Here is a 20,058-nt window from a genome sequence, read left to right on the forward strand (position 1 = left end):
AAAAAAAAAAACCTTTATAAACATACTATTGTATACATGTGAGTAGGGATCATATTAAGGCATCACAAGTTGAACTCTCTGAGAAATGTAGGAATGAATACAGGTGCATTCACTTTAAAAGTCACAAAAACTAGTGACTTCATGAGTATAAAATATTTCAACATTAATATTTGATAACATTCTTCACTTTCAGGGTTTTATATATATTTATTAAAGTTCAAGCATGTTCTTCTGCAGTAGGTACTTTCTTCATAAATAGTAAAGTGTTCCTTCAGTGGTTTTTTGTTTGTTTTCATGACCCCCCTCAATCTCAGTATGTCTGGTAGACATCATGTATGGGAACCTGAATTGTAGCAGTAGGAAATGGTTGAGGTATGTAGCCAGCATAACCTCCGTAAACTGCGGCTGCAGCTGCGGCGTTCTTCTGTAGTGTGGCTAGCGTGGCTGTGGCAGGAGCAGCAAATGGGACATAACTGGCACCGTAGATCCCAGCCGCAGGAATTCTCTGTACATTCGGAGCCACTGTGTATACAGGAGTTATTGGGCGGCCCTAAGGAATGGGGAAGGAAAAAGAAAAAACAGATCCTGATGTTAATATCCATCGTGAACAGGTCTGTGGCTTTGGTACTAGAAAGAGAACCAGAGAGCAGCTAGATGGCGCAGTGGCTAGAGCACTGGCCCTGAAGTCAGGAGGACCTGAGTTCAAATCTGCCCTCATACCAAACACTTGACACTTACTAGCTGTGTGACCCTGGGCAAGTCACTTAACCCCAATTGCCAAAAAAAGAAAAGAGAGAGAGAGAGAGAGAAAACCAGGAATGGAGCAAATTGAGCAGTGAATTTCCAGTCAGACATCCAGGTTTGAATGATTTTTCCCTCCCTCTGTTAACTTACTACCTATGGGACCTTGGGCAGGTCATTTCCCCTCTGTGGGCCTGTCTTCATCTGGAAAATAGGGTGCTGAATGAGGTCGGAGATGATTATCAAAGCTGATACATTTCATAAATTGGAGGAACCAGTATTTTACTGTATTATATACTGACTGACTCCATCAAAAATTTTAAAACAGACCAAAAAGCATTGTCTGCATATATGTGTGTGTGTGTGTGTGTGTATACAATATACATATGTATATACATGAATGAGAGAGATTACTTCTAATAACAAATAAAAAAAAACTTTAAAAATAATATTGGCAGGGCAGCTAGGTGGCCGAGTGGATAGAGCACTGGCCCTGAAGTCAGGAGGACCTGAGTTCAAATCTGGCCTCAGACCAAACACTTGACACTTACTAGCTGTGTGACCCTGGGCAAGTCACTTAACCCCAATTGCCTTAACAATAAAATAAAATAAAATAATAAAAAAAAAGATGATGACATAAAACGGTTTCATTTCATGGCAAACCACAAACTACATACATCTGCAGTAATTTTGAAAATGTGCATTCAGTTCCACTATAATGCTTACTTTGAAAATGCAAATTTGATTCAACAGGATTGATATATTAGGGAACAATTTGAGCACAACATGAACTTCACATTTGTTTATATGTGATTTCAACCAAAATTTGCAGAAATCTGTGCTACTTCACAATACCTCAACCCTTCTGATACCAATTTCCACAAACAAACTTCAGGTCCTTTGCAAGGGAAACTGCCATGTTTGTCGCCTATCTTTTGGTGGAGTTGGAGCTGTGCTCAGAAGACGGCTGGTGTATCCCTAAGCATCCTCCCCCGCCTTCTACCAGGGCCCTGGGTCCAGGATTTTGGGGATGCCCTCTCGCCTTTAGCTATTGACTTCATTAGTAAAAGCAGCAAGCAACACAAATAGCATCCTGAGGCTGTGGAAACTGCCACTATTTATTGCAGTGTTTATATACCTCTTCACCATTTAACATGTATAAAAACTGTCATTACCATTTTAATTTGGTTCCTACCTTTTTTTTTTTTTATGTGTCACTGAGTGTTTTGACTTTAATCCCATTTCCCCCATAAACCCTAAGGTTTTTAAATTGCACAATTTTGCAGTTTGGAGAATGCATACTGTTAAAGAACTAACTGTACATTAGAAGATATTTACAAACTCTTAACCATTCTCTCCCTCTTCCTCTTGGTAAGTGGAAGTCATTTGTGTATACTCAATGAGGCATAAACAAGGCAGTTCTAACACTCTTTACACCAGACATTTTGCAATGAGACATGATGATGGTAAGACTTTTCAAGTATGAGGACCCCTTTTTAAGGTGAAAAAAAAGTAGATTCTGATCTGAATAGTTGATAGTATGTGTGTGTGAGGTGACCCCAATTATCAGCCACCTCACCCCAAGTTTGGGAACAACTGCCCACTGAAATCTACAGATTCCCTTCTAGCTCTAAGTTCTATGGTCTACAGAACCAACACTTTACTAGAGTTTTGAAGCACATAAAACCAAGGCATAGAATCCATAGTTAATCTAGTCCAAATCATACCTAACCATTAATCACTTCTATAATATACCCCCACTTGATAAATTTCAGTAGCTTCCTACTGCCTTCAGGATCAAACACAAAACACTCTGTTTGGCATTCTAAGTCTTTCATACCCTAGTCCCCTCCTATGTTTTCCAGTTTTCTTACCCTGTCGTGTGTGTTTAAAAAAAAAAAAAAAAAAAAAAAGGCTGCTCTGGAATGATCTGTTCTTTATAAGGCCAAGCTAACTTAGTCTTCACTCCTTCCCTTATTCAAGGCTCACAAGCCACTTCTTGAGAAACATAGTGAACAGAATACCGTACTGGGGATCAAGAAGAACTTACATCCAATTTTACCTCAGACACTTACTAGCTGTGAGCTCTGAGCACTTAATTTCTCTCAGCCTTAGCTTCCTCATCTGTAAAATGAGGATAATGATAGCACCTATTTCATAGGACTGTTGTGAGATCAAAGGAGATACTACATGTACAAACCTTAATGCTAACTCTTATTAATCCTACACTTCCAATTGGCTGCTGGACATCTTCACCCAAGGAAAACCTCAATGTGAGGATAGATTTGACAAACATTTACTAAGCGCCAACTCTGTACAAGCCACTGTGCTAGAGATACAAAGAGAAAAAAAAAAAGGCCCTGCCCTCAAGGAACTTATATTTTATTGAGGAAAAATAATGTATCTGCAGATCAACAAATACAAGGGAACTGTAGGAAGGAGGGAACATTAAAAATGGGAGGAATCAGAAAGGGCTACAAGTAGTAGGTGGCCTAAGAGCTGTGGAATGCATTTCAGATAGGGGGACAGATGGAAAGCTGAGTTCAGAGGACAGCCAACAGGCCAGTTTGGGTAGAACACAGAGCACATGAAGAAGAATCTTGTGGAGTAATCCTGGAATATCAGTTTACCAAACCTACAGTTGGCTTTAACGACCACGCTGAATAGTTTGTATGGTACCCTGAGGCAACAGAGTCACTCAAAATTTGTGAGCAAGAATATCATGGCTAGCCAGACCCCTGCCATGGGTAGTGGTGTGAAAGACACATTGGGGAAGGGAGACCAGTTAAGAGGGTATTATAATAGTCTGAATGAGAAATGGTGAGAGACCCAACTAGTGAATCATTGTATGAGTGACACAGCCACACTGCGATTGAGCTCTACCGACAAGCTGATCATCCAAATCTGCCCCAAAGCCATCTTTTCCCTATGTTTTTAAGGTTAAACCATTGCTTAGCAATTCCAATGAAGGAAAGGACTGAGTGAAATAGGAAAAATCAAACTGGCTCATTTAACTACTTGTTAACCTCCAATACTTTAACCTTCCCAAGGGTGTTTCTGACACTTCTCTGATTTCTGAGTTCCTTCTAAGGCCTCCATTTTGGGGATGGGCCTGGGCTGGCCATTCTTTATTTACCTCCTGGCTCTGCCCACATTCTCTCTTTCGGCCAACCCCTGCACAGGTATTATTTCATTTGATCCCCAAGACAACTCTGGGAAGCAGATGTTATGATTATCTCCATTTGAGTTTAGGAAACTGAGGCAAAGAGCAGTCATGTGACATGCCTAGGGTCCCCCAGCTAGTAAGTATCTGAGGTAAGATTTCAACTCAGGTCTTGAACTCAAAGCCTAATGCTCTAGCCATTGTACCACCAGCAGCCTCAATATGTGGTCCATCACAAGAAAAGAACCAGTAGAGTATTCTGGACCAAGAGTCTATACAGACCTACCTTCAAATCCTGGCTGGGCCACTAGTAAGTTGCATGAACCCAATCGCTTAACCTTTCCCATCATTGCTCTCATTTGTCATCATCCAAAATCACCCAGGTAGTAAGAGACCCAGGAATTGAACTGAGATCTATTGACCCTTCACGTTGAATACTAAGTCCAATATTTGTTGAATTAATGAATGCACGCATGCTATCTCCTCACACCCTCCTCTCCCCTCATTTATACAAATTCCTGTTTTGGCGTAGAGCTCCTAAAGTTTTAGGAGTTTGCAGCATAAACAACTTTCACGGTCTAGTTTAGATTGAGTAAAAGACAGCATGGCATAATGGTTACAGAGCAGGTCTGATGGTAGGAGGACCAGTCGGTTCAAGTTGGCCTCTTATCCATACTGGCTGTTTGACTTTCGGCAAGTCACACAACTTCTCAATGCCCCAGGCAGCTCTCAAAGACTAAATTGCAGATAAGTATTCTTCCCTGAGAATTGAAACCAAGAGAGTTAGGTCTGAAATAAAAAGTAATAAAAAAAGGATTCTAAGAAAAGGATGAAACCTCATTAAAGGTAGTTAAATAAAAGGGAATTAAACAAAGCCCCACCCCAGGAAGACACATCCCTGTTTATCCCAAGGACAAAGGAAGAGAGAGCTCAATTTGTGGGCAGTTTCTTGGACCTACAAGGGCCTGTGGAGGATCTCATATGAAAGATCCACAGTTCCCGGTGGGTTTCCAGGTGTAGCAGATAGAGAGCTATGCCTGGAGTCATGAAGACCTGAGTTCAAATCTAGCCTTAGACACTAACTGCATGACCATGGGCAAGTCACTTAAAAAAAACTGTCTGCCTTAGTTTTCTCAACTGTAAAATGGAGATAACAATAGCACCTACCATACAGGGTTGTTGTGAGGATCAAATACTACAATATCTGTAAAAAGTGCTTAGCACAGAGTCTGGTCAAGATTAAATACTATATTAAACCTCCTCTCTTTTCCCTTCTCCTTCCCTTTCTCCTCCAGCATAATCTGGAATACTAAAACTTTGCCTGCCAAAAAATCTGCCGCTCTATGAGTACAAGCCTTAATATTAAAGCTACTGCTGAGTATGTGTATCAAATACCTCCTTTAGTGACAGCTTCCTAATTGTAGGAACCTGTGTTTAAAATTAGCCTGACTTACCTCATCCAATATATTGTGGATCGTGGAGTTCTAGGCACACAAGGAACTCAATACCTATACACAAATAAATGCTGGAAGGAAATACACATCATATAAAATTTCCAAGACATAAGAAACTTACCTGGAAAGGTGGAGGGGTTGAAACAGCAGGTATGATAGCAGCAGCAGCGGCGGCAGCAGCACTCGCCGGGTCTGGTTGGACTGCTATGGGGTTGATCATATGTTCCATTGTATGGATTTTGCCATCTTCCAGCATCTTGGGAGCAGGGGCTGCCTGAAACATGGAATACTGGGCCCCGATAGCAGGGATGGCCACTAAAACAGGATCAGAAATGGTAAAAACCAAGCTGATTCAGATTAATATATGTTCTCTATGAAATAAAACCAAATGTAACAGCAAGATGTTGCCACTAGTTGAGAAATGATCTATCAGTAATAACATTCAATACAGAGAAATTTCTTTCTTCTCTATAGTGGGTGGTGGCTGTGGGGGAGGGGGAGGTGTCTCCTATGGTTTAAACAAGTAGGATCTAAATTGGAAATTGACCAAGATCTCCATACCGTGGCCAGACCTTATAAGAATGAGTCAGCCACCTTCATTATCACTTTATCACTGCTAGACCTGCAACATTCCTTGGCTTTATTGTCTTTTAAGAGGCAAAAAAGCTGAGGGTTTCATCACAAAGCTCAGAGGAACAGACTCATGCTGTTAGAGTTTAATTTGATATTAAACTCTAGACTACTGACACACAATGAGAGAATATAGTACGTAAAATTAAAGATATAGGCATCTTTACAGGATCCACTAAAAAAATTAGTCAGGCAATGATTTCATGGGGCTTTCTATACAAACCACCAATTCAAAAGTCTTTTTACTGGTTGTAGTGATAAAGACATTTCAATCAAAAAGTCTCAGAAAGTCAGCAATATTTCCTGAACGTTTACTTGGTGGGACACTGTGGGGAGACAAGAAAATATAATGTCCCTATCTTCAAGGGGATTATAATACAGTACCTAGAGTTGAAATGTATAAAGAAGTTATTTTATGTGAATGATTATTTTTCCAATTATAGAAGTGTATAACATACTGATTTTTAAAGAATATAAATTCTAGTAAAGCACAGAAATATATTTTATATAATTTATTAGAATTTACATCTATCTACCTATCTACCTATCTATACACACACACACACACACACACACACACACACACACACACAAAGAAGGAGAAATGGTTTACTGTGGAACAGTTTATGACTCCAAAGGCTTTTTTATTCATATTTTTGTGAACTGAAGAATTTTCAGGCAGAAATGACATTAACAAGAAACCAAGCTATGCTTCCTATGTCATGCTATGCCATTATAAACATCCACCCTTCCCAAGATAATAAATTCTTTTCCCAGTTTAGAAGTAGACAATTAACTAGGTAACCTATTATTAGGCAATTTTGCTTATCTTCAGCATTTCCACACCTAAACAGTGACCAGTCTTAAGAATGGAGAAAATGTGTGAAATGAATGGATGTCATCTTTTCTAAACCAAATGGACAGGTGGGGGCGCATAAGAGAACAAAGCTTTTAAAATGCAAAATGCAAAATGCTTATTTTCTTGATTTTTATCAAGAAGCACAGAAGATGAGAGAAAACCTAGGACTTAAATGGTTTATTTCATACTCATCTGGTTACTAGATCATTGCAATGTCTCCTGCAATCCTCTGAATATTATTTTATCCAACTACAAAAGACTGTATGTACCAGATACAGTACAGCACAATTCTCTCTTCTCCCATCAACCCCTACATTTTTGCCAATTATGAATAGGAATCTCCTTCCCAGGTAGAAGACTAAACCTCTGAAACTTGGGCCAGTTTCATGTACACAAGAAGAGAAAAGAGAATCCTTAGATAAAAAGGTTAAGCTCAACACTTGCTTATAATGTGAGTGGTATTTAGATGGAGATCTGGTCAGAAAGGTTCCCTATCTGCAGAAAGGATTTTATGTATAACAAATTACTTTTCTATCTCTTTAAGGAGAAGTACTAAATAAGGTAACTACTTTCTTTTTCTTATGGGCCAATCCAAGACTATGGCCAAAATGCAAAGGACTCCTTGCTTCTTCCATACTTGGGTAAAGTTTGTGGACCTTTGACCCATGGGAGAAGTAGAGCATGAAAGGTTGTTAACGAGGTAATATTACCAACTTTTTGTGGCAAATGCTTTACTGAAATTATCGACTCAAGCAATCTTTATTCTACTCTTGGTGAGGCAAGTAGGCAGTAAAATGTAAATACGGGGATATCTGTATTCCTAACATCGAATCACTGTAGTGAATGTTTTGCTACTCTTGCTTTTGAGGTGTTCATTTCAAGTGTAAATCCCTCAAGAGCAGAGATGCTGATGTTTTCTCTTTCCCTTGAAGTCTCCACAGTGACTGATGCAGGGAGCTACAGATGGTAGTTGAATAATGAATTGTAAATATTGAGGACTCTTTGACAACTAGGATTGACTCTGAGGAGTTGGCTGGGATCTCTTGGATTGATTTTACCTTCATCCTTACTACTTGGCTGGAATGAGGAACAGGTGGTTGAAACTAAGGCTGACATTTTAATTTATCAGATATTAATTCAGAAATTATAGTATCTGATATTGCAGTTCCATGGCATTTCTAGCTATCCAGTTCATTAAGACCATTATTACAGGAGGGCGATGGCCCTGACCACCGTCAAGTAAGAGCTTCCACCCTCTCCACCAACTCTTCTGACAGAAGTGAAGGTACAACAGGAGAGAAATGAACTTCCTTCTCTTGGTCAAATCCAGGCCACTCAACTCTGTCCAGTCTCTCTCTGGAAATGGCAAAAGGTTTAGCCATTGGTGAGCACATAAGGTTATACTACTATTGAGAAACACAAAAGAGCCCGGGCATCCATCTGTGTTGACTAAGGTTCTAAGGTTCCCCAAAAGGTGAAGGCACATATTTGCATGTGTCTGAGGTTCAGTTTAAAAAGAGGTCTGGGGTTTTGGCTGAATGGACATAGCCCATCCCTCAGATTTATACTGACCTGTACCGGGTTTAATAGCAACTGGATTGACAGCAGATAATTCCAAATTCGGTACAAGCTCAAATCCTTTTTCTTGCTGCTTTCCTTTCCCTTCATGATATCGGCTATATATGCCACGGCCTGCAGAGTATCCCCCGAGGTAAGATCCCCTAGGGCCTGGGGCTCTGTTGCCAGCTGCACCTCGCCCTCGGCCTCTTATGCTCCCTGCTTATAGAAACAACATAAAACTGAGATGAATAACCAAAAGTGACAGTGCCAGGAGGCCGAGCTTCACAAATCGAAAGACACCAAGGACCCTGACATTAGGCTGTTTACAAAGAGTCAAAGTTGTCCATGTGAAAACCTTCTCATTCCAATGAAGTGTTACAGATGCCCAAAGAAAATTCCTATGCCTGAGTGACATTACAATATAAGTAAATTCATCTATCAATGTGAAAAGTAAATACAGTCTTAGTGCAGTTTTAAGTTATTAAAATTTAAAACTAACAATTTTGGGAGACACTCTCTCTATATGAATGAGGTCAAAACTTTGGCATATTAGAACATACCAGGTCAATGCATGACATTTACATCATTGATGCCAGGGGCAGCTAGGTGGCGCAGTGGATAGAGCACCAGCCCTGAAGTCAGGAGGACCTGAGTTCAAATCCGGCCTCAGACCAAACACTTGATACTTATGATACTTATTAGCTGTGTGACCCTGTGTGACCCACTTAACCCAAACTGCCTTGCGGGTCGGGGGGGGGGGGGGGAAGGTGGGGAAGAGACAAAAAAAATATATATATCTTTGGATGCCCATTAAAATCTTCAAGACCTCATCTTACAAAAAAAGAGAAATCTAGCCACCAAAATCTATGGTCACATAGTGAATGGTAGGCTTGGGATACAACATTTTTAAGGAATGGAGAAGAAACATGACTTCAACCTGGGCTAAACTCCTGGCTCCATTAACTGGCTGTGTGACCTTGAACAAGTCATTTGATCTTTGGGAGCCTCAGTTTCCCCATCCATTAAGTGGGATAATAATACCTGGACTACCTGATCGACAGGATCGTATTGTGAGAAACAAATTAAATGATGCATGGGAAAGCATTTTACAAAGTATCAAAACAAACGTAGGCAGCATGGTACAATAGACTGGCTCTGGAGGCAGAGGATATGGGTTTAGAACCTACCTCTGATGCATACCACCTGTGTAATTTGGGGCAAATCATTTAAACTTTCTGGGCCTCAGTTTTTTCAATCTTATAAAACAAAGGGGTTAAGCTAGATTTGCTCTGAGGTCTGTTTCAGCTCTCTTAAGATCATTATATGATTTTACTTTATATGCAGATAGTAATAAGTTCTATGCTTTGTAGTGACTACTAAGGTGAAGGATGGTCTAAAAATCAGTACATTTTAAAAAGCACTTTCTGCAGATTCCATCATACGACTGAGGCAAATTGATGGGCTAGAAAGTGATGATCAAGGGTATGCAATGATGCCTTGGAACAAGAAATAAAAACGCCCCAAAGAGCTAACTTACCTTTCACAAAATAATCTCTGTTGGGCCCAATCAGAGCATTGTAGGGATAACTATAGTAGGCCAATGTATAGGGATCACACGAGTAAACATAGTTAGGCTGCTGAGGTGTTACTTCTGTTGTTACACTTCCTTTGGCCGCCTTCTGATAGCGTGTGTATTGCTCTTTGTCTACTGGCTTGGCCAAAGTAACTTCAAGACAAGAGCCTTCAAGTTCAGTGCCATTGAGGCTGTTCATAGCATGTACGGCATCTTCCCGGCTGGTGAAGTGAACAAATGCATAATCACGGATCTTTTTAACTCGCTCTACACAACCGGGATTAAACTGGCCAAAGCTCTTTTTAATTGTCTCCTCCGTTGTTTCAATCATCAGATTTCTCACGTACAGGATCTTCACAGTCTCCATGACATCTTCGTCAACATCTATCTCTGGCTCCGCCCAGTCCACTGCAATCTGGTGTCCCCACAGCTGGATTCTTCCGGGCATGAGTTTTCTCCTGGCCATGGCCGCTGCCCTATGGCTCTCATACTCCACAAATGCAAATCCTCTGTTCTTCATCTTATCAGCCGCACTCGCATACACAATAACATCTAGTACCCCTTCAGTCACTTTAGAGATCTCTTCCAGTATCTCCTCTCTCTTTTTCATCTTAGGGATGCCGCCGATGAATAGTCGGCAGTTATCCACGCTGCAACAGACTCCTAGAAGTCGACCCGGTCTGATTTCATAATTGTTCAGTTCCCTCACGGCACGCTTGGCTTCATGCTTGTGAGTGTACATAACAAAAGCGTAGCCACGGTTCTTCCCATCAAAGTCCATCATCAACCGCATCTCATAGATACGTCCAACTGATTCAAATACTGGTACCAGCTCATCTTCATACACGTCTCGGGGAATTTTACCTACAAAGACTTCGCAGCCACGTGGGGGATGCAGCCCTTCCCAACCTGGGGGAGGTCCGCCATATTTGCGTTGCCCGTTCTCCTGTATCATACTATAACCTGTACGTTCCATGAGGGCCAGGAGGGCAGCCTCATTCGGTGCCCCAGCTATACCTTCAGGAACTTTGGCTGCCGACATGTTGGTGGAATCGTTGCTCATTGTTGTAGTGGAATCTTCTGCTGTCATTATGTCAAAATCATTCAAAACTTGATGAAATCTAAAGCGGGAGAAAAGAAATGGGATTGATTATTCCACATTCTACACAAGGCAAGCACTGCAATTGTTATGTCTTAAAACAGTAACGTGTACCACAATTCTAGCTGAAAACCAGAGATAAAAATATGAAAAACAAAAACGAGCAAGCCAATCACAGGACATTTGTAAATATAACATTTTCAAATAGCCTAATTATTATGTGGAAATAACAGAAATTATTTCCTTCTTTGGAACTTATGTTTTAAGAGTTTCCTGGTAGATTGTTATATTTATCTAAATATCATCGAAGGGAAATATTTCTCTTGCAGAGGCAGAAAACAATTCTAATAATAAGTAAAGTATTGCCAACTTGGATTATTTTTTTTTAAAGATCATATCCTGATATTTCTTTGGAAAAGAAGACAAACGTTTTCACTGTAAGCATGTAAAACCAAGAAATTCCCTTACAAAGAAGTGGTCACATGATGAAAGCAAATAGTTTTCAGAAGAAAAAATGCAAATGATAAATGACTATGTGAAAAGATGCTACACATTGCTAATAAGAGAAATACAAATTAAAATAGCCTTCGTACTTATCAAGTCCACAAAAAAATGATTAAAAAAGAAGAAATAGTATTAGAAGGGTTGGGAGAAGACAGGCACATTAATAAAATAACAGGTGGTGTTGGTAATCAGTCGAACCATTCTAGAAAAACAATTTGGAACATGTACAAGATAGACAATTCTCTGGGTGGCATTCAAAGCCCTTCATAACTTGCTCCCTGTCTCCCAGATTTCCAGCATTCTTACACTTCACACACCAACCTTGCCTCCCAATCTACTCTATGATTCAGTGGCACTGCACTCCTTATGGTTTCTCAAACAAGATACTTCCATTTCTCATCTCCAGGTATTTTCACCGTCTATCTGCTATGCCTGGAATGCCTTCCTCTCCCTCCTCCATCTCTGCCCTCCTGGCTTCACTGGCTTTCTTCGAGGGCCACCTAAAATCCCACCTTCTACAGAAAGCCCTCCCCAATCCCCCTTAGTTCTACTGTCTTCCCTCTGTTGAATATTTCCAACTCATCCTACATACAAGCTTGTTTGTACATAGTTGTTTGCATGCTGTGCTCCTCATTAGACTGTAAGAAGACCTCATTAGACCCCGAGCGAAAAGACTGTCTTTTGTTTGTGTCATTAGGGCTTAACACAGTGCCTGGCACATAGTAAGTATGCAATAAATGTATATTAACATGACTCAGTAATCCCACTATTGGGAATATACTGAAAGGAAGTCAAGGTCAGAAATATTCATAGTAGCACTCTTTGTGGTAGTGAAAAACTAGAAACAAAAGGAGATACCAATTGACTTGACTATGTCTGGGTAAACTGTGGTTTATAAAAGTAACAGGATGCTATGATCCCTAAAGAATATGAAAATTCAAGGGACAACTAGGTAGCGCAGTGCATAGAGCTCCAGCCCTGGAGTCAGGAGGACCTGAGTTAAAATCTGGCCTTAGACATTGACACTCACTAGCTATGTGACCCTGGCCAAGTCACTTAACCCAAAAACTTGGGAAGACCTGTATGAAATAATGTAGAGTGAATGAAAACAGAAACAAGAGAACACAAGGACCCTAATAATTTAAAAGAAAACTATACTGAAATATGCTACCATTCAGATCAATACAATGACCAATCTTATTCCAGAGGCCTGGTGATGTAGAAAGGTAGCCACTGAGAGGTGTGTAACAGGACAAATGTTGAAATGTATGGGTTTCTTTTGTTTTTCTGTACTTCTTTATTACAATGGGGGTAGTGATAGGGTTTGAGTCTATTGTGGGTACTGCGAACCAATAGCAATATAAAAAAGCACCCAAAACATAAAATACAAAAAGATATGAACATCTTCAACGCTAAAAAAAGAAGTAAAGGAAGAAAGAAGAAGAGAAATTGAAACAAAAGTTGATAGGCCCGAACAGGCCAGGTTTTTAAAGCAATTACTCCTAATTCCCATACCCAGGTGATGTCACCACTAAATTATCTGCATCCAGTCTGGAACCTGCCACTGTCTATAATCTAAATTATATTTGGAACAGAATGAAATATTCATAACTAAGTGGTTAGCAGAACTTTTTTTTCCTCCCATCTTTCCATACATTATTGCATTAAACGTATTACATTAAATATGAGGGATCCCAAAAGTATTAGTCCAGTATTAAGCCATCAAAGCTGCAGTATGTGTGTTCTTAGGACCGCATGCCTGGCTATCAATCTAGACACATGATTCCTTTAATGACATCCCTCCAATCACCATTTGTTTTATCCTTCATAATCTTTAGATAGTTACTTGACCTGATCTCTTTCCTAGCATCTTAGATGTGAGGAACAAAATATCTTCAAAAAATGTCCACAATGTCTTTTTCCTCACAGCCCTGTGTATCTCCTGAAAGGACTGGGAAAATGAGAACACCACTCATGGTCCACTCTGTAATCTCAGGAACAGGGCAGATAGGTGGCACAGTGGATGGAGTGCCTGGAATAAAAAGTGCCAAGCTTGGAATAAAAAGACTCATCTTCCTAAGTTCAAATCTGACCTCCGACAATTGCTAGTTGTGTGACCCTGGGCTAGTCACTTCACTGTTTCCTCAGTTTCCTCATCTGTAAAACAAGCCAGAGAAGGAAATGGCAACCACCCCAGTATCTTTGCCAAGATACTGGGTCACGAAGAGTTGTCATGAAATGACTGAAAATGAGTGAACAAGGACAAGTTCCCCCCGCAAAACTTTTTGAAGGAAAACATCTACTCTTTATGGCCAGTGTACTCTTATTACAACAGCCCGCACTGTATTACTGTTGGCCAGTAAGTGCTCATATATCTACAACAAGGTCAGGAGATGGAACTCCTTATCCTCAAAAAGAGGAGCTAAGATGTCATAACTGAAAACCGTGTAGGATGATGCCAGGTATAAAACTGATATAATGGTTTTTCGAAGGGCAGAGGAAAAAGGAAAGAATATCTTGTTTTTCTACTTAGAATAAAACCTGTAAAGGCAACAAGACCCTAAAACACTTAACCAATATATTCCTCCAATCTTGGACCTGGCACAGTTCATGAAAAAACTCTGGATAAATATTCTAAGATTGCACAATTTAATTAATTAAACATGTGTCACAGACTTTGAGATTTAGAACAGGCCAGGTAGTCTTATCTGTACCCAGTGTACAAGGTAAACATGCTCCTCCTTCCTTCCAACTTCACTAAATCTGTCAACACTACCACCATTTTACTCGGTTTTCCATGTTTGAAACCTTAGTGCTATCTTTAAATCTGTCCTCTCCGTCACCTAAGAATTAAATCAGTTTAATTCAATAAGCATTTTTTCCCATGGTGACTTGCACCTAGTATACGCTTAACCAATACTTGGCCTTAATCATTTATTAAGTTCTTTCAATCCAGCCCCATATTTCTGCCTTTATTCCTTTCCCTCCTCACCTTTCAATTCCTATTACTGTTGTTGGCCTGTCGTGTCCAGCTCTTCATGACCCCATGGCCCATCACGTGCCAGGTTTTTCCAGTATGCACTCTCTCGAAATCTGTCCAAGCTCACATTTGTTGTTTCCATGACACTATCTATCCGTCTCATCCTCTGCCGTCCCCTTCTTGTCAGGCAATCAGAAGTTAAGTGACTTGCCCACGGTCACACAGCTAGGAAGTGTATACGGCTATATTTGAACTCAGGTTTTCCTATCTCTAAGCCTAGTGCTCTATCCACTGAGGCACCAGTTGCCTCTGGTGAATTTACAGAACTTAGAGAATAAATATAAAAAGAACTGAAACAAGGGATGGAGAGAAAGTATTAGCAGTTAGGTGAATCAGGAAAGGCTTCATATGGGAGATTTTGAACAAAAAGAAAGATTTTTCAAGGTGGCGGTGAGGAAGGAGTTCATTTTGAGGATAGGAGATAGCCAGCCAATGCAAAGGTATGCAGACCAGGAGACCAGAAGATGGGGTATAACGTGTGAAAAGCAAACTAACAGGGGAGTAAAACACAAGCTAGAGTAATAAGCGAGAAAGACACACAGATGACTCTAATTCAGGAAATTGTAATAAGTTTATTAAGGAAGTATAAAATAACATGTTACATGAGAGCTAAGGAAAAGCTTCCTACAGGGGGTGACATTTGCTTTCAAGGATGGCTAGGAATTGACAACTCATTAGAAAAGACCTTGATGTTTGGAAAGATTGAAGGCAAAAGAAGAAGGGTTGGACATGACTGAAATTACTGAATGGTCTCCTTCCATTAGAATGTAAACTCCTTCCGAGAAGGGATGGCTTCATTCTCTATATTTATATCCCCAGAACCTGACAATGATTGTTGATGGTTAAGAGTTGGAAACTCCACAAGGGAAGGGACAATGTCAGTAATAATAATAATTTAAAAAAAAAAAAAGCTGACAAATATCTATTTGGTGTCTACTATGTGTACAAATCCCTGGGAATGCTCAAGGAGATTAATTTCTCCCAGTTCATTTAGAACCTATATCTCCCCCAGTGTGCACAAAGTAGGGACTTAATAAATGTTTGTAGAATTGAATATAAGAATGATGGCACCCTGGAGGTTTCTGTATTGGCACACATGCTTTCTGGCATAGCAACCAGTCTTACAAAAATATCCATACATATTAAAATCAACTTTCTAAATACAAAAATTTTGATTATGAAATTGAAAAGCTTTATAACTATTATCTCTAGTAAGGATCTGACAGCCAAGATTTATGAATCAATAAACATTTATTAAGCACCTACTATGTGTCAGACCATCATGCTAGATGCTAAGCACTAAATATATACACTTTGTCCATCTGTCTGTCTCTCTCTCTCTCACACACACAAAAATCAAAAATATTCCCCAAAAAGTGGTCAAAGACTACGAACAAATGGTTCTTACAAGAAAATTTGCAAACTATAAATGACACTATGAAAAAATAGTTCAAATCACTACTAAGTAAAATGGAAATAAAAAAATAAGATTGGCAAAGACGACAAAAGATGAGAGTAGTTAATGTTGGGAAGGTGGGAATGTGAATTGGTCAAATCATGTTAAGTAGTTTGGAATTAGGCAAAGAACATTATGACAAAGTTCATACTCTTTCACCCAGTGATTCCACTGCTAGGCATAAACCCCATGCAGGTCAATGATGAAAAGAAAGACTTTATTTTAGACACAATAAAATATTTATGGCAATCTTTTTGAGACAGCAAAAAAACTGGAAACAAAGTAGATTTTGTTGATTGGGAAATAGCTAAACAAGCTACTGACACGAATGTAATAGATTCATATGCTTTAAGAAATAATCAATGATGGACATTAAAAAGCACATGGGAAGACTTAATATGAAATGATGCAAAGTGAAGTAGGCAGAACTAGCAAAAACCCTCTCAGTTATTAAAATTATGTAAGTGGGAACAGCAATAACAAATAATGGAGGTTAAACACTGTGAAATTATGGCTAAGAGTAGTCCCATAAGAGTTAAGAAGATGACCTCTCCCCTTCTTTGTAGATGGGACACAACTGTGGTTGCGGAATACTACAGATATCAGAATTTTTAGATATATTGGTAAGTTTTGCCAAATTGTTGTTCCTCTGCTTTTTTTTTTTTTGTTATAAAGAAGGGTTCTTTGGGAGGGAGAGGACAGAGAATTACTTTGGAAAATATAGACATAAAAACAAAAGATATCAATGAAAATTTATCTTGAAAAATCACTAAGATTGATCTATAGAGAGCAAGGAAGCTATTTGATCTTAATTTATGAATGTACGTTAGGTGTCTATACCCTACGCTTTAAAAAAAAAATTTACTCTTTCATTACATAGTACCTGGCAAGGACTCTCTTCAGTCTCCCTGAAGGCAGGAATTATCTTTGTTTTCTCAGTGTCTAGGTGCAGTGCTGGTCACATAAAAAAATTTGTTGAATTGAACTGACTGAACTTATCTTCATGACTCAATCCAATGTTCATTTGATAAACCCTAGAATAAGTGAAGGATCAGAGCCAAATCAGCTGAGCATATCATACTCAGGCAACTTTGAATGGACCTTCCCAACACATCTTTTGATACATGAACCAGAAATGGCTTACCACAAGGTTGCTAATTAGACAAATTGTTTGCCCAATAAAATCCACATGGAGCATTTTATTCTCATCTTCTCACAGAAATAAAAAAAAATTAATATGCTTGCAAGTTAAACAATTATCTTGAATAAACAGCCAGGTTTTTTCTCTCTCATTTTAGTTCCAGTTAAAAAATAATAGAGTTTATATTTGATAATCAGATCAAGAGTTTAAACTAGCTTTCCAGTTTGAACTAGTTTGTCACTTGCTTTTGATTAAAACTTCAACTTTAACAGCACTATGACTCCTCAGAAGAACATGAGTGGCACCTGAAAAATTCCTGACATTTATCTCTCTTTACATAGTCTGAAGACAAGGCAGCTGTCTGTTTAGGTATTATTCAAATGTACCATTACTACATAGTTAGCAGTTTTTATTTCTTGGAAGAATATGGGTTTCTCAGGGATAGTTCCTTATTTGTCAATTGACTGACAATGCCCAAGGGGACAGACTAACCTGGAAACACTGACCTCAACTAGACTGGTTTCTATTCTTCTTAGTGTAAGGATGCGTCACATATGTTGGCAAGAAGTAATTCTACTTTTTTATTTTAGAATTAGACCTATGTTTTGACATTCTGTATCAATACCATGACATGTCAGTGTTTTTCTAATACCTTTAGTCTTTAGGGCAATGCACAAATCACAAAAACTGTAGTTTAAAAAACCAAACATCAAACATCTCTCTCTCTCTCTCTCTCTCTCTCACACACACACACACACACACACACACACACACACGCACACACACACGCACAGCCAATATTCTGACTTATTTAGCGAGTGTAGCACGCAGTTCAGTTTGCTAGCTTCTAGAAAGAGGCAGAGTAAGAAGAATTAGGCATTGAGAGCCCACTTCTTCATTCCTAAACAACCAGGATTAGTTAAGTCCTCTGACAGCTCTAAATCTGAGATCATATGACATTGAGAATACTGGGTGTCGTGTACAGAAAACGGAACTATATTATGAAGCCATGAATATTCCCACAAACCGATAAAAGCAGCAAAAAACAACCCCTGCTGACCTAACCTTGCCCACTGATCTTACTGCTCTGTGCCAAGCTGACACCACCCATTAGAATAAACAGCTAAGCGAACGCTCCCACAAACAGGCAGGCCTTTGGCACTGGGTCATTTTTATTGCCTTAGGGTTTCACAGTATAAAATGAGCACAGCTCAAAATGGAGGCAAGAAGGATTAAAATACAGAGCTTAAGATCAAAACAGTTAACTAAAAAATCTTTCTTTTCTGAGTAGAAACCAGGTTCAAACCTCATGCTGGCAATTTAATTCTCTTATAAAAGTACCTCCCAGGAGGGAAAGGACAACATCGGAGTGATGGCCTCTGGAGGCTGATAAAACCCAAATCAGCTTTTCCTAGAGCTTTTTAAAAGCTCACTTCTTTTTCAGAAGGTTATCAGTCTGGGCCTTCTAATAGACAATAACATTTTAGTTGTTTTGTTTTTTTAACTCCTATCTTTGGGCAGCCCTAATTTGAGAATAATTCAATACATAATGACCCTTAAAATGTCTGGCCTATGTGCTATACATTCAACAAATCCCAAAGCTAGATAGACAAATGTAAAATCAAGTAACTCAAATTTCCTGGGTGTTATTTCTTTAAAAAAAAAAAACACATCTGAAAATGATGGACTTTATTGTGGTCTAAACACACAAATTGGTTTACCACAGCTGGAATGGAGGGCTGCCTGTCACTCCAACCATCAGGAGTGAAAGGCAGAAGGGATTTTCAAGGGTAATAATAATAGTTCACATTTATATAGAGAGCTAAGGTTTGCAAAGCGCTTTGCATATATGATCTCATTGGATCCTCAGGACCACACCATAAGTCTGGTGCAACTATCATTTCTACCTATAGATGAGGTAGGTCACACATCCAGTACCTTTAGGCAGGATTTCAATCCAGATTTCTCTGACTCCAAGGATAGTGCTCTACTCTACCACACTACTTCTGTACATACAGAAATTTATATAAAGTAATTAGGAGGTGGCACCTGAGCCCTGATTTCAAGAAATTCTAAGATGCAGAGGTGAGGAGAAGTACATTGCAGACATAGCAGACCATGTGAAATAGGGCACTGAGGCAGAAAATGCAATGTCCTCTTTGGGGAACAGTTCTTTAAGCCACAAGATGATGCTCTGATTGGGCGGAAGGAATACTTACAGTGATGAAATCATGGATTCTTGAAGAATTGATATTTCGGTAAATTATTAACAAGAAGTAAAATAGACTGAGCTTCAACTTTGTTCTTTCTTTTTTTAACTAGGACTGTTTCCAGGGGGTAGGTGGGAAGAATCAAAGAGAATGAGACCAGAATAATTCATAGCTAGATATTCAGCCCCTTAATAATCTAGCATTTGCTATTCTCATATTCCATGTCGACTTTGCTAATGGTGCTATCTACATGTAGCAGTGTGGCTAAGACTAATAGATGACCTCTGTGAATCATGTCCCTTTGTAATCTAGCCTTGGGTGGTTGTTAGTGGGACCTCACTGTCATTTCTTCATACTCTCTTCTCTTCACAAACTGGGGGGGGGGGGTACCTCAACTCAAACAAAAATTAAACAACAAAAAGCCAATTCCCATCATTCCACAATTGGGCTACATTGTCATACAATGAGCAGATAGACCAAGTGAAAATGTGGATCAAGAAATTCATCACAAGTTTTTAGAGACCAAGGCTAGCACCACAAGAGTCTCAATTAGAAGGGACTCTTGTGACCCTTTAACATAGGAGTCTGTGGATAGATTTCAGGGTGATGGATAAACTTGGGATAGAAA

General features: G+C 39.3%; 1 protein-coding gene across 7 annotated transcripts in view; it reads right to left on the reverse strand.

Annotated features, from left to right (window-relative positions):
* Window positions 1-11: 11 nt before the first annotated feature.
* The window catches only part of RBM47 (RNA binding motif protein 47), a 150,406-nt gene continuing 130,359 nt past the window's right edge, over window positions 12-20,058 (reverse strand). For 5 of the 7 annotated variants that reach the window (XM_027836381.1, XM_027836379.1, XM_027836380.1 and 2 more), the window contains 4 exons: window positions 9,945-11,101; window positions 8,420-8,626; window positions 5,480-5,673; window positions 12-550 (listed from right to left, as the gene is read on the reverse strand). In XM_027836381.1, coding sequence (XP_027692182.1) covers window positions 311-550; window positions 5,480-5,673; window positions 8,420-8,626; window positions 9,945-11,070 — 1,767 coding nt within the window. In that variant the 5' untranslated portion in view covers window positions 11,071-11,101 and the 3' untranslated portion in view covers window positions 12-310. The remainder of the gene's footprint in view (window positions 551-5,479; window positions 5,674-8,419; window positions 8,627-9,944; window positions 11,102-20,058) is intronic. The other 2 variants (XM_027836385.1, XM_027836386.1) reach the window with 2 other exon arrangements.

Source organism: Vombatus ursinus, unplaced genomic scaffold (genome assembly GCF_900497805.2).
Source record: "Vombatus ursinus unplaced genomic scaffold, bare-nosed wombat genome assembly UNPS02014818.1, whole genome shotgun sequence".
In the NCBI taxonomy this organism is placed as follows: domain Eukaryota; kingdom Metazoa; phylum Chordata; class Mammalia; order Diprotodontia; family Vombatidae; genus Vombatus; species Vombatus ursinus.